Source organism: Helicoverpa armigera, chromosome 16 (assembly GCF_030705265.1).
Source record: "Helicoverpa armigera isolate CAAS_96S chromosome 16, ASM3070526v1, whole genome shotgun sequence".
NCBI lineage: Eukaryota > Metazoa > Arthropoda > Insecta > Lepidoptera > Noctuidae > Helicoverpa > Helicoverpa armigera.
This window is the reverse complement of record NC_087135.1, coordinates 448,223-462,477: the sequence shown is the minus strand read 5'-3', so window position 1 is coordinate 462,477 and position 14,255 is coordinate 448,223. Positions and strand designations below refer to the sequence as shown.

Here is a 14,255-nt window from a genome sequence, read left to right as displayed (position 1 = left end):
TCTGCGCTTAATGATGGTCGTTGCAGATTTTAGGCGAATGTGTGAGTGTGTGGTGTCTGTGGAAGTGTGGGGTTTTATCTGTTCCGCCATGGCGTGCTGCGATGGGAGCGCATCGACCGCTGAACAGCCGAATCGATGTGGTTACGCATGCGCCGTCGCCCGGCTGCGGCGCTCGATACACACCAAGATTACACGTCACCCCCTCGGTTGCGTCGGTGAGGTAAACGACTCGAAAACGTTACGATAGGTCTTGATGTTAACATACCATTTTGTAATATTTTAAATATCATTTGAATATTCAACACGGTTTTTACGCGATCTTGGTCTTTCCAACTTGCTGGGCATTCGTGAAAGCGTCAATGTAAAACAGATACGTGGTTTCCAAGTAAATGGCACTGAGCCGTCAGATCGATATGTAATTTGACTAATATAAGTATTAAAAGTTTCGCCATCGTCACTGGTCATAGTTATTAAGTTTGTTGATGATCGTCTGTAAAACGTATATACGAGCAGTCAATGAGCCCCAGCTTTACTTGCAGTATCTGCCTACACGCCCGCCGCCCCATCACAGCACACCTAGTGCTTTCTGAATCGTAATTAAACAAACCTTCATTACCTTCATGTAATGGAAGTGATTGAACAAGCCTCGCGATGATAGTTGTATACCATGATTTTAATGTAACTTCCATTTTACATGATTATATTGATTTACCAGCGACTACGGACTATAAGGCTATGGACTTCATAACCCTGGTCTTATCAAACAGATACATTTCAGATAACTTTTTTAATGAATATAGGTACCATTGGCTATATGGTATTGTAGTTCTTACACAAGTTATATCACCCTGAAATTTTGAAGCGCCTACTATATATTATATATCATCCAACCTCTTCAGTTCTCGTTAATAAACCTACGGCCATCGGACCAGCAGGTGTAATCGACATCAATAGCATGAAATGTGCAATACTAGAGGCAAACCTGAAATGTCTTATGTTCCTGTTCCTCTAGCGACATCCATGCACTTCAGGAATATAGCGCTACTCTGTGTTTTCCCCCTTAATATCACATCAGAAAGACCTCCTTTCCTATTCAGGATTACCCAAAAGTTTGCTACTGTTAAACAAATCCCCAATTTAAAACTCGTATTTTTAGTTGGTAGCATATTTCGCTGATTTAACAAAATGATCCCAAAGCGATCTGTCGTCTGTTTTAATTTGCAAATGTATCAATCGATAGACGAGTGGAACTAATTCGCCTTAACGGTACACAAAGCCAGGGTGGGGCGGCGGTCCGTGACGTCACCAATCGATAGTACCCCTGCCCTCAACTCTTGGCGTTACGGGATGATGTAACGCAATATTTTCGTTGGGGTTGTTGAATCATAGTACTCTAAATATGGGTAGACATGAAACCAGACGAAACGGTACAACTAAGCCATAATTTAGAGCATATTTTAAGGGTACTGTGTTCATAATGTCAACGTCTACATAAATTTCGCAAGGTAGACGATTATGAAGAGCTCACCTTTCCTATGGTTTACAAGCATGCCAGTCTGTTCTAGTATGCGAAGTTTCTCAACTGCAAAGCGGCAAGGCCGGCCAACAACCTAGCCTTAATCAACAGCGACCTGTCGTTTTTACACAAACCGCAGTATCACACAGCCTGAGACGTGAACACTCGCTGTCTGTGGTTCGAGACTCGTTTCTTTCCTTACTATTATTAGTATTTTGCTTCTATCAACAGACAAAGTTGGAAAATAGACATGAGAGCAATTCTTAGAAAAAATGTGTCAAACTGGTCCTTACCTACATACTTCTTATTGTCCGGGTATTTCATCTAACATGTGGAAAAACAAAGGAAAAAGGATAAATGATTGAATATGCATATGCTAGTCATCTGGTTTCTAAAAGTCAGTGAATTCAAATTGTACTATGTTGAATGACGGAAAATATCCGCTCCAATAAAAAAACCCCATAAGTTGTACCGGTTTTGCTTCACCAAGGAAAACAAGAATTATATTTATTTTTACAATATCAACCTTGTTTATTTCATACTGCTATTCAACGTATTCCAAATTTAAACATTTTTTCGTCTTATTAAACCAGAAGTTAAAACGATCCTGACCTTTACATTTTTGAACAGGTTTACAAAAAACCTCCAAATTAACTCTTAAAGGCCACTTGCTTTTCTTAGGCTTAAGATAATTAAGAACAGGGGAATTCAATAGAAATGGAGACAAAAATGAAACTAAGCTCCTCATTATCTGCCGTGGTCGACTGTAGACCTGAATATAATAATGACAGATACTGGACATGTAACACAAACAGCGAGCTGTCGGAAAGCGTTAAACTAGCCGATGACTGTATAAGTTTACAAGTTAATACGTGAACAGAACGTAAATAAACATTGACACGTGTTTATGGGTGCGGGCAGGCGCATGCGTCCTGCGCAGCGCCGCTCATCGATCCCGACTCCAGTCCCGGCACACTATACGTGATGCTAGGCTCAGCTCTTGTCTATCTTTCTAGTAAATTCCAGACCACCGTTTTGGACGCTTACTTTACGTCCGAAATCAGTTTAGGCAGTTATTCATGTTTAAACTCGTCTAAGCTAAAATGACGCGCCCCACACACACACGCACAATGTACGTACTTAAACAAAATACGCTCGTTCAGTCAGTTGTTAGTTTGACTCAGACGCAGGAGCACGTGTCGATTGATAAAGTACCGTCAGCATGGCAAGCAAAAAGCATCTTCAAAGTCAGGTACTTAAATAATTAAATAAATTATACTTAAGCCTACATAGTTGATTTTTAAAAACTGAATTTAAAAAAGGAGGAGTTCTTAAGTTACCTACTTGTTTTGTCTTTGTTACTACATAATTTCTCGAAGATGCCTGAAACATATACATAGCTATACGTATATTTCTTTGTTTATTCACAGTCAAAAGAAATTATTGCGAAAGTATACCACCGAATGAAATATGAAGCGGAAAATGGAGTAGAAAAACCTACTGATGCTAGGTGGCGAACTGCCCAAGCCGTTGGTACTAGTGAATCCACGATTACGCGAATTTTGAGAGAAGAAAGACAAGCTTCTACATCAAAGGATAAGTCGCAGAAAATTTTCAAATTGCCCCCAAGACCAAAAAGGATGCGTACTAAGTGTAAGCTCGATGATTTTGACATGGGTGTACTCCGAAGAACGATCGCAACATTTCATACGGAATTTAATGAAGTGCCCACACTGAGTAAACTTAAACAAGTTTTGACAGAAAGAATTGGTTTTGATGGCTCCATAGAAACTCTGCGTACCATTTTGAACAAATCTGGCTACGAGTGGTCGAAAATGGATGACAACGGTAAAGCTCTGGTTGAAAAACACGATATACAAATGACTCGCTTTCAATACTTGACACAATTAAAAAAATATCGTGAAGAAGGCCGATATATCGTATTTACAGATGAAACTTATGTAGACACGAAACATATTCAAAACATGTGCTGTAAACTAGGTATGGGGGTCATAATTGTTCACGCTGGTGGATGTGAAGGATTCGTTCCAAACGCTCCTTTAGTGTATAAAGCAAAGGCAACAAATGGTGATTATCGCAACAATATTCATTTTGAGGATTATAAAAAGTGGCTCACCGCAAAATTACTGCCTAACCTCCCGAAAAATGCAGTCGTCGTGGTGGATAACGCTTCTTACCACAATGCCTTGTCAGACAAAGCTCCCAACTACAATTCCAACAAGAATGAGATGCAGACATGGCTTGCTGAAAAAAATATTCCGTTTGACGATACAATGAAGAAAATAGAGCTATACGATTTAATTTTAAAAAATAGAGATCGATTAAAAAGCTACATTATCGACGAACTGATTCGGTCGAAAGGGTTCGAAATTTTACGACTACCCGCTCACCACCCTGAACTCAATCCCATTAAAACCATATGGGAGACATTAAAAACCTACTTGGCAAACAAAAATGCAGCACAAGATTTAACATCAATTATGTCGCTAATAAATGAACGACTTGAAATGATTGACAGAACAATATGGGCAAATACATGTCACCATGTCGAAGAAATAGAAAAACAGTATTTACAATATTTTGACATGGACAATGAGTTTAATATTTATGTTAATCCTGATTCAGATGAAAGCGATAGTATGGATATGAGTGAATAGTTATATTTTGTAGAATTACACTCCTCATGTTTGACTGCTTTATACCTCTAATAACTATTTTTAATTATATTTGATCGTAAATAAAGAATTTATAAAATATCTGTTTGATTTAATTAGATACCTAATTAAAGATTTATCAACATACTACTAGGGAAGAAGGAGACCTATCTACTCATCGCCTATATAATTTGATTTGTTCTTGGATTTGCTGTCCAACTAGTCATGAAACTATCTCAACCTGTCAAATTTCTTTAACAAATTACAACCTCATTCGGTTAGATTGACCTGCTGGCGTCGTACAAGACACCGGACATATTTTTTCGCACAATGCGCCAGCGCTGCTACATACAGTTCCGCCACGCGGCTAGTCGACATCGATATAAGCATACAGATGTAGATCCTAGTTCAGGATACCATCGATGCTTCCACACAGTGAAGTATCGCTGCTAAGGTTTGCACTCACACATAAAAGCAGCTAAGCTAAGTGGGGCGCGTCATTTCAGCTTAGACGAGCACTAACGTTATCAAACAATAGAATGCTAATTACTTATCAAGTTCCATTGTTACTGTATTAAAAGCAACGGTCATTTAGGATTATACCCGATGAAATTTCCATGAAGGATTACCTATCTACATGCTACCTAGCAGACTAATTGAGTCAGCGCAGCTATATACAACGAATTGTAGATATAAGACATGCAGGTCCCCAAAATCAATAGCCCTGCGGAGGGCGTTTCTCGACTGCAGCAACGCAACCCACCCCCGCCCAATTAGCCACGAACATTTTAATGAATGCTATCTTAAATTAAACCTCACACAATTGTTAGATGTCGAATTGCGTGCGTCCGCTGAAACCAACTAGATGTAAATAAACAATACTTACCACGTGCTGTAATACTTTTGACCAGGGGACTGCGCAAGCGTGATTGGACAATTAGCTACCTATCAATGCTTCCATATTTTTTTTTGAATGTCAGTCGATGCAATCGAAAGTGTTTTGTTTTTAACTACTATCATCACATATGTCAACTAGAAGAGCTCGTAGCTAAGTCAAAGCTGCGCGGATCGATAGATCATCGTTTAACAAAGGCGGTCGGTCCGTGGGTGGGTGATCATCTTGTCATGAAGAGTTCTTCCGTGTTTCGGAAGGCACGATAAATTGGTGGGCTCCTGTCGTCATTTGAACGTCTTCAGCAGTCGTTACGGGTAGTCCAAAGCCAGAAAGTCTGATAATCAGTCTTACCAAGTGCGTGTACCACATGACATGTGCGCTAAGGTGTGTTATATTTTGAGTATCCACCTTTTTGGTTATTTCATTTACCCTCATATTTAGCTTTGCAACGTTGGCCATTGTGATAAAGTCACCTCTTTTTTGCCCTGTAATATCTAATCCTAGTGCATAAAGATCATTCACGGACAGTAGATCAACCAAGCTGGAGTTGGGACCTACCATGAAATAATTAGATTTAGCTCGCAAGTCGTTTACAGCTGCAAGCTTTATCCAATTATTCTTTTAGCCATGACGACGTGAATTGGAGCCCAAAGGCAAATTTGATTACTTGATTGCAAATTTTTGACGCCAGTGGTATTGGACAGCTACCCATCCCGGAACAAAGGCGAGGACTTCATTAGTCCTTTGGATTAGCAAATTATTTTCATTCACATTCCAGGTCTTTTTACTCCTTTTGGTCCATAAATTAGCAACAAGAGACATTTTTTGACCTATTTCACCGCCCAATAAGCTCAACCATCGTCGTTATTTATCATCATCATCATCATCATCATCATCATCTCAGCCAACATAGGCCTCCCCCTTTGATCTCGTTATTTATATTTCTCTATAATTGGATGTGGTGATTTGGTACATACTTTAGCTAACTTAAGCAATATTAATTTCTGGATTCACCAAGGATTCGTAAAGGAACGTTCTTATTAAAAACAGTGATTCGCAAAGATTCAAAGAGCAATCTTGTTCACTATCTGCTGATTCTTTGCCTTTCAAAATAGGTACCTAGTACCTACCTATAAATACTAAAAAAATATATAAGTAAGTATGCCTTCATTCAAATTCAGAATTAGAAAGTAATCTTGGAAACGTGACGAAAGATCTCCATAAAATCAGATTAGGTGTTGGTGTACGTGTGGCGTGTGGCCACAATCACCGGTGTTCTCCGTCATCTCCGTTTACGTTTACCTGGCCGCATAACTGTTTTTCCTCCGATCCTCAGTCGCATACAAAAACCGATGAGTTGCCTTCATTATTATTAAAGCACAACAGAAATGAGCGGCAACAGAGCGCTGTTTAACTGCGATTGCGACGTTGCCAGGCCTCACGCTCGGCTGACTCGTCACGTGACGTCACGTCTCAAGATGGCCGCCACACCGGTCGCGTCCGCGTCCCCCCGCGCTCTCCCGTCTTCCAGCCGGATCCGATCGTGTTGCTCGGTAATAATAATTTAGAATGCAGCCGTCAGAAAGGAAACCGAGCGAGAATAGATTGAAATTTAATGCATCGAACACGTCGACTATACGTGTTCACACTAATTGTTATTCTACAACAGATGCTGTTTACTTTCGTTGAATAATATAGACAGTTGTTAGCGGAATCGAGGGCCTGCCAGTATGTGTGGCGGGCGACTACGTGATTCATTTCGTTAATGCTCTAATTACCTAATCGGTGACACATTCTTCCACTATGGTTAACTTAATCTGCCGCTATTAGATTGTAGTTATAATGTATACCTAGATAGCGTTTTAATTTGGACTACTACATTTGTGTTTTTGTTAGATTTTCTCAGGCACAGATGTTTAGGGACATTTTCGCGGTGTTTCCTCTTTACACAGTGACAGTATTGATCACAAAAGTCATTTGTAATGCATTGATTAAAGTATCGGTGATAACTTGATAAGTATCAAGTTTTTTATCGAATGTCGTCATTGCGATAGTACAATCTTTTTCAAACTTTATTATGTAGGCACTTGTAAATTTTAGAATTTTAGGTTAGGAACTTTCATGAATATGTTTTAATTACAATGCGATTCTGTGCGTTGCATCTGTGGGAGCATAGGTAGTTGTAGTGTGCATGTGTCGTGGTGGTTATCGTGCGATAAGCGTGTAGTGTGTGCGGCTGGGCAGGGCGCGCGGGCTCGCGGCGTGGCGCGAGTGGCGCATCCGCGTCGCGGCTAACGGCTCGTCCTCGGCGCGTCGCCGTGCTGCGCGCGCTGACGTCACCGCTCGATAATGGCCGCCGCCGCCCCGGCCCCCCGGCCCCCTGCGACTGCCTCGACCCGAGCTTCAGTCTCTCGTCGACCCGCTCTCGGAGCGAATGCTTTTAACGTTACGCATCTCAGATACCCGAAGTCCGCGAAGCGAGTGTGAAATTGTTGAGTGTTTTATGTGTACCATGGTGACGGTGTTTTTTGTATCAAGCAAGAAAAATCTGTGACAATTTACAAGAGGCACGAGGAAGACCGATCTCTCGCACACCGATCAACACCCGGCGGCGAGATGTCGGTGATGCAAAAGCGTCAGCACTGCTACCTGTGCGACTTGCCCCGCATGCCGTGGGCGATGTTGCATGAATTTTCCGAGGCGGTGTGTCGCGGATGCGTTAATTACGAAGGTGCAGACCGCATCGAAGTGGTTCTCGATACAGCTAGGCAGCTAAAGCGCGCACATGGATTCCAGGAGGGCCGTGGGCCTACGCATGCTAAAGGAGCTCACCGAGCACCGTTAGAAGCTCATCAAAATGGAGCGGAAACCACTGCAAGAGGCCAACCAGCTCCACCCGCACATCACGCACCTACTACTGGATTTACTTTACACCATCCACGACCGACGGCAAGTGCTGGGCTGCTGGCAGAATACGGAGGCCGACGTGAGGAGCACGAAGGCAGACGGCTGGCGCACCTGCCGACACACCACCTGCCGCACGGCGCTGCGCCGCGGCTCGCGCCCGGCCTGGCGCTGAAGCGACAGCTGGATGAGGATGACCACCAGAACCACCACGAGCCCGCTAAGAGGCTTCTAGAGGAACATGCTCGGCCGCCGCTAACTCGTGGAGACTCCCTGCCAGCGGTCTCATTAGCAGCTCCTTTTGCTCCAGACCGCGTGTTCAAGCAGGAGAAGCACCCTCTGCGTACTCCGTCTTTTGATGCTTCTTCATTCAAATCTAATGGTGAGTTTCTTTCAATTAACATTCTTGGTATAACTTTCCTTCTAACTGCATAGCAACTCAAGTGATCAAAAGTCGATATTTTAATAAGTTTATTGCGGATAATCCGTTTTTCATTAGCAAATTCAGAGTTTAAGAAATATGTTGCTAGTTTGATGATGATTCGGATGAGCAAAGTTACAGCTACTTGATAAATGAATAAAACCTGATTTTGTATTCCTGATGGTTCTATAGATCAGCGCACCGTCTTTCAATTGATTCGAATAGAAAAAACAGCCCTCACTCTTAGTCTTGTAGTTCATATTTTATAATATATGTTCCATGTGCGCGAAAATCCTTTTCTTTGAAAATTGTCTCATAAATATTATTACTGGCGATATACAGAAGGACCTATAAAAATGTGTTATTGATTTCGCAATACTAAATTTCTTTTGTTTACAAATATTACAATGAAACCTACACAGAATAAAAATGTTATTTAGTAGAGTCACGCGCAGTTTGATAACACGAACGATAGCAAACGAACGTGAACGTGCTCAGACGGATGAGTGTGGATGTTTTGCGCAAGCGTCCGCCACGGGATTCATATCTAGGTAGGTGCATTAACTCAGTCCATAAATACGAAACCGGTCCGACTGGTTGAGCGTTCTCGAAAGCGAGCCCGCGCCCGCGGCCTCTCGCACACCACCGCACTACGTACAAACACCCACGTAATATAAAACGCGGCACAGCGGCGTGAATGCATGCACGACACAGCGGTGTGGCAACGTCGCGTGACGACATTTTCGCTCGCGTACGTATGTAGGTAGGCCGACGGGCGAAAAAATATAGCGCCTGCCTACGCTTGGCAGAGTCGCTCGACCACATTCCGTTGGCGTGTGTATAGGGAGCTCGCGGCCGCTCGCCACGAGCTGCCGGCCAAAAAGGTCACCGTGCGTGACGTCACCACTGCCATATGGGCCGTGCTTTTACACAGAATCAACCAACCATAACTCACGCCTTTCTGCACGTTACTCTAGTGAATAACCCAATGTTTTGTTCCAAGACAGTAAAACAAATTGGTCCTGGTCAACCGTATATTCATAGTAGGTTAGTTGAGTAACCAGCAGGTCGTCTATGTAAATAAAATCTTTGAACTTCAGTCTTCTAGGCTATAGACGCTGAAACTTTTGTGATTTATGCTCCACGATATGATATGCAAATATTGACATTGATTCATTCAATTAGTACTCCTTTGTCATACTAAATACTAGTTAGTTAAAAACTTTCAAATTAACTACAAACTGATAAAACCTTTTAATGATGTCAATAGTACTTAAAACGCATTAAAATGTTGTTTGCGGTAGTCAGGCAGCAAAGTTTCGTTTATTTTCTTATTTATTTAATATGTGTAATCCGTTAGTGTGAATAAGAGTTGCAATAAATGTTTCATAACATAGCAACGGCCGACAAACAGCGTACACATACGGGACCCACATCGTGCGATGTTTGGCAACGTCGCGGCCGCTCGTTGCCGACACGACTCGTTGCACATACGAGTGTGGCACTCGTATCTTCAATTATTGTACATACTTATCCGTCTACTATAGGAGTTAATCCGAAAGGCTGGCGCTGCGACGTTGTGTGACCAGGCAATGACACATCGCCGTTCACTACGTAGCTTGTATTAACACACAATGCTATTTATAAGACATTATATGCGTGTGCGAACGTGTGTTTACTATCCGTCGGTCCACCGCAAACGATGTGTCATCCAACATTGAATGTGAGGTTATTCGGACAAATTGAAATGATGTCGTATGGCTGTGCTGCGTCGATGAAAGTCGTGTTCAACATCTTGTGCCAAATACTATTCTAAACGGTGACATATTGAATCAATTTTCACTTTTATTTTGGTTTTACTTAGTAGTTGATAAACATCGTTCCTAAAGAATTAGGTATACTAAGCTAGACCTATATACTTTTAGGTTCATACCTAATAAACTCAATGTAATATCGACATTTGGTTACTCTTGTAACCTAGCATTATCATGACTAGAAAACAATATCTTTCACAGGCTATGGTAACGCGACACCGCTAACAAATGGCTCAGCTGGATCTCCGTTGGGACGCACAGCTGGCTCACCCCCAGTGACCGGAGTCGCCGGGGCTGGCCCATCACCGATGGCTGCCCTTATGTCTGTGGCTGACACACTGCCCCCAGGCTCGCCGCGGTCTGCTGGTGGCTCTCCACCGCAGCCTCCGCCACAGAGGTCTGCTAGCCGTTCCAGTCAACACTCGCCCAATTCTTCAGGTAAGAACAATCATTTTGGACGTCTAAGCGTGTCCCTACTGCTCTTATGAAGAAACTTATCAAGCTCGACAAACCAGTTCTTTCATTTATTCATACCGTTGAAAAAGATTCACTACAATTAAGCGTGCCAGTGTAACGTAGAAAAGAAAGTAGTTGCAAACACGTCAGTTTTTGCAAAAGTTGCCGGTGCAGATTAACGGTAGTCCGCGTTCACTGTGTCGTATCGTGTGAGGGTCGGACTCGGGCGGGCGTCCGATCACTGCGCCAGCCGTGCGCGGCGTTGCGCCCGACGACCGCTTGCGCCCATACCGTCCAGCTACAGTCTGCTGACATATCACGAGCCTCACCCCGACACGTGGCTAAAGCGACAGCGGACGCCACTCTCATCGTATTGATATCTTCTTATTTGATGAATTTGCGTATAGCAGACGGTAGCTAACGATTCCATTCCGGTCCGACAGGGTCGAACGGCGGGCGGCGGTCGTCGGGCTCCCGGCACGTGTCGTCGACGACATCGGTGTCGTCGACGGAGGCGGGAGAGGGCACGGAGGCGGCGGCGCCCACACCCGCGCCGCTGCTTAAGTGCACGCTCTGCCAGGAGCGCCTCGAGGACACGCACTTCGTGCAGTGCCCCAGTCAGGCTCACCACAAGTTCTGCTTCCCCTGCTCCCGGGACTCTATCAAGCGACAGCAAGGATCAGAGGTTAGTTCATTCTTATCTTACGCCGTTCAACATGTTAAAATATTCGATGTAACGTAAACTTATAATCTGTTTCATCGTTCACAGGTATACTGTCCAAGTGGGGATAAATGCCCATTGGCTAATTCGACAGTACCATGGGCATTTATGCAGGGTGAAATAGCTACGATCCTCGGCGAGGAGTTCAAGCCGAAGAAGGAACGGGAGACCTAGGGCAGCGCTCCGCAGCCCCGACTTTACCTCTTGTCCCTCTCGTTGTGAACCGTGCACGGGAGGAGTAGCGACTGTGCCGCGGCACGCGGCCGCAAGCGTCGCAGTGGCGCGCGGCTCCGCGGCGGGGCGAGGCCGGGCCTCGTCCGTACAAACCGATCACTTGTATATAACTCTGTAAATAGTTTACTTGTATGTTTAGTTCGCTCACCGATAGCCATCGACGATGCGGACTTGTAGTGCGCGGCTGACGAGCGCTGTGCTGGGCGTATCGCATCTTTCATTTTATTATTTATTTACGAGCTCGTGCAGTCGCCTAGTGTCGACGACGAGCGCGGTGCGATATGCCGAGTGTAGCGCATGCCCTTTTGACGAATTTTTGATTATTACTGTTGTGTTGAAATCAACACGATTCATGCTAAAAAATTTGATGATCTGAAGTCCTCCTCGTAGGGAGTTGTCGTTACATTTCGAGGATGGGACGCTGCTTTGCGAGCAGATATTTCTTCGGATGCCATTTCTTAGTTACCTTTAGGTCCTGAACCATAGTGAACATGGCATTTATTTATGTGATTCTTATATACTATACAAGTATTATACGATATAATAATCATGACATATTTTATGTAGTCCAGAGTACTGATTGTAAAATGGTAGTTATTAAATAACGGAAGCGTATCGCTCCCTGTACAGAACGTAGATTGATGTATATTTGTATTTATCTCATACAGCGCATGCAAAATAGTCTTATTTTACTATGAAGCGATTTATTCAGAGTGGCTCGAGTTCCGTTACTGTCTCGCATTTGGCGACAAAATTCCGCTTATGAGATTTTTGTTGAACTTATTTTTAGCAGCATTGTTAATTGAGAAGAAATAATCGAAATTGTATTTGACGACGCTGAGCTCGCGGGAGCCGCGTCTTTTGAGTTGATTATTTTGTAAGGCTAAGTTATACTTGACTCGGGAGATGGTTGCTGGCGCGGCTGCTGGCGCGGCGTCGGCGCGGGTCGGCGGTGCGCGAGCCGCGGTGCTAGCGAGATCGCTTTGCATACGTGAGGGGGCGTACCTAGTCATTTTGTGAAATGTCGAATTGTCAGAACCGCGAACACGCGGCCGTTATAGGAACTCTTAAAACTCGCTGCTATTTGTATAAAATGAAGTAATCATTATATTATTATCATTATATGTATGTCATAATGTTAAACGATTCGTAGTGTACGTCAGTTTCGAAAGCTATCAGACGACGACCGATTAGCTTCTATATATTTTTGTGTTTCTGAGCAGATCTATGATGTACGATTTGATCGAATCCCGAGTCTTTCATTCTTCTTATTGGTAACCTAGATGGTGAAGTGATAAAGTAATCCTTTGAATCATCTTGTCTGCTGAATCACTCTCGAGGTTTTGATCATTGTTGAGTTTAATTAAAATATGTGCTTGACGAAACTTAATCGTAGCTACTTCAATATCATTAAATTCTATAGCTTTTATATCTTAAAACCTAGACGATGCAGTGTCTTTAAATATTAAAAGTTAGAGCATACAATGAAATTGATATGTCGATTATTTATTTTAGATATTATTTGTGTACATATACGTATGTTGTACATACTTTGTCTACGTGTAAATATTTTAGGTAGAATTGGTAACAGCCAATCTGATCAGGGCTATAGATCCAGTATTAATAGGACATTGAGCCATGTTGTTTATTATATTACTATTCTTATTTGAAAATATTATTACTTTATTACTCGTTGTTTTACTTGAAATTAGATATTGATTGTGCTTAACAAGGAACTCCTATACCTATACATATAACATTTTCATATTACATAATAGTTTTTGTATAATTACAAGTTACGCTCTATTTCTTCTCTATGAATGTATTTCGACTGGTATCATAGAACAGTAAATGATGTTCATCAAGTGAATATAATTTAGTCGTGATAAGTATCGTGTCACTGAGCTTTCTATCCAACGTCGCGATTCTGATAGATTCGAAATTGATATTAGTATTATCAGTGGAAATACCCGCGGAACGGGTTTGTCAAATATTCATTAATTGTCGCCGAATTTGGCAAAGGTGAAACATTGTATGTAAGCACAAATTGTGCGTTTTACTTTTTTATGGATTTGTTGTTACATGCACGTTAATACTGTCGTCGACAAGTTTGCTGAATGTTCAAGTTTGTTTCTGAAGGCGTTTGAGAAAAATATTACACAATTGTGATTAGGATTGCACTTCCTTTGTTCTTTTTGTAGATATAATGGTTTACTTGATCTTCGAGGTTTATGTTTTTTGGCAAATGTTGCAGTGCAATAAATCATCGGGAGTTCTTAAGGGTATTATTGTTGGTCCACTTTAGTGGGGAGCGCAATGCAGCGTTAACGTACATGTAACATATCGAACTATTACTGTCCGCCTTTACCCATAGGCTTGTTTGTAGACGTCGACACTGAATCGACACAAAATATAATTTGGAGACTTGTCTCTTTCTTACTCTAAGCAGCAAGTGAAATGCTTTGATTAAGACGTTAATGTAAATGTTGGTGAAATACAATCGATGTGATTTTGTATATTTACGCATTTTTATTTACCCCCAATGATCTCCTTTCTTACCTGAGCAGATTATTGATTCCGACAGCATAATCTACAATACTGCGAATATTTCCCTGTTCG

The 14,255-nt window shown here is 42.4% G+C and overlaps 2 protein-coding genes across 4 annotated transcripts in view; both read left to right on the top strand.

Annotated features, from left to right (window-relative positions):
* LOC110369788 (interferon regulatory factor 2-binding protein 1) overlaps positions 1–14,255 on the top strand; it is a 62,160-nt gene that overhangs the window by 43,836 nt on the left and 4,069 nt on the right. The window contains exons 1-4 of one of the 3 annotated variants that reach the window (XM_021325341.3): positions 7,354–8,372; positions 10,427–10,663; positions 11,125–11,366; positions 11,451–14,154. The exons of 1 other annotated variant lie outside the window; for it this stretch is intronic. In XM_021325341.3, coding sequence (XP_021181016.2) covers positions 7,703–8,372; positions 10,427–10,663; positions 11,125–11,366; positions 11,451–11,576 — 1,275 coding nt within the window. In that variant the 5' untranslated portion in view covers positions 7,354–7,702 and the 3' untranslated portion in view covers positions 11,577–14,154. Of the gene's footprint in view, positions 1–7,353; positions 8,373–10,426; positions 10,664–11,124; positions 11,367–11,450; positions 14,155–14,255 lie in introns of those variants that run through there. One more of the 3 variants, XM_064038396.1, reaches the window with a different exon arrangement.
* On the top strand, positions 2,354–4,294 carry LOC110369789 (uncharacterized). Its single transcript, XM_021325342.3, has 2 exons — positions 2,354–2,768; positions 2,947–4,294. Exons 1-2 carry the CDS (start codon positions 2,739–2,741, stop codon positions 4,192–4,194), a joined length of 1,278 nt encoding a protein of 425 aa, XP_021181017.3. The 5' UTR covers positions 2,354–2,738; the 3' UTR covers positions 4,195–4,294.

Coding starts and splice junctions, on each gene's coding strand:
- LOC110369789 (XM_021325342.3), top strand. CDS start 2,739: ATGGCAAGCAAAAAGCATCTTCAAAGTCAG. Junction 2,769..2,946: donor AAAAGCATCTTCAAAGTCAG/GTACTTAAATAA, acceptor GTTTATTCACAG/TCAAAAGAAATTATTGCGAA.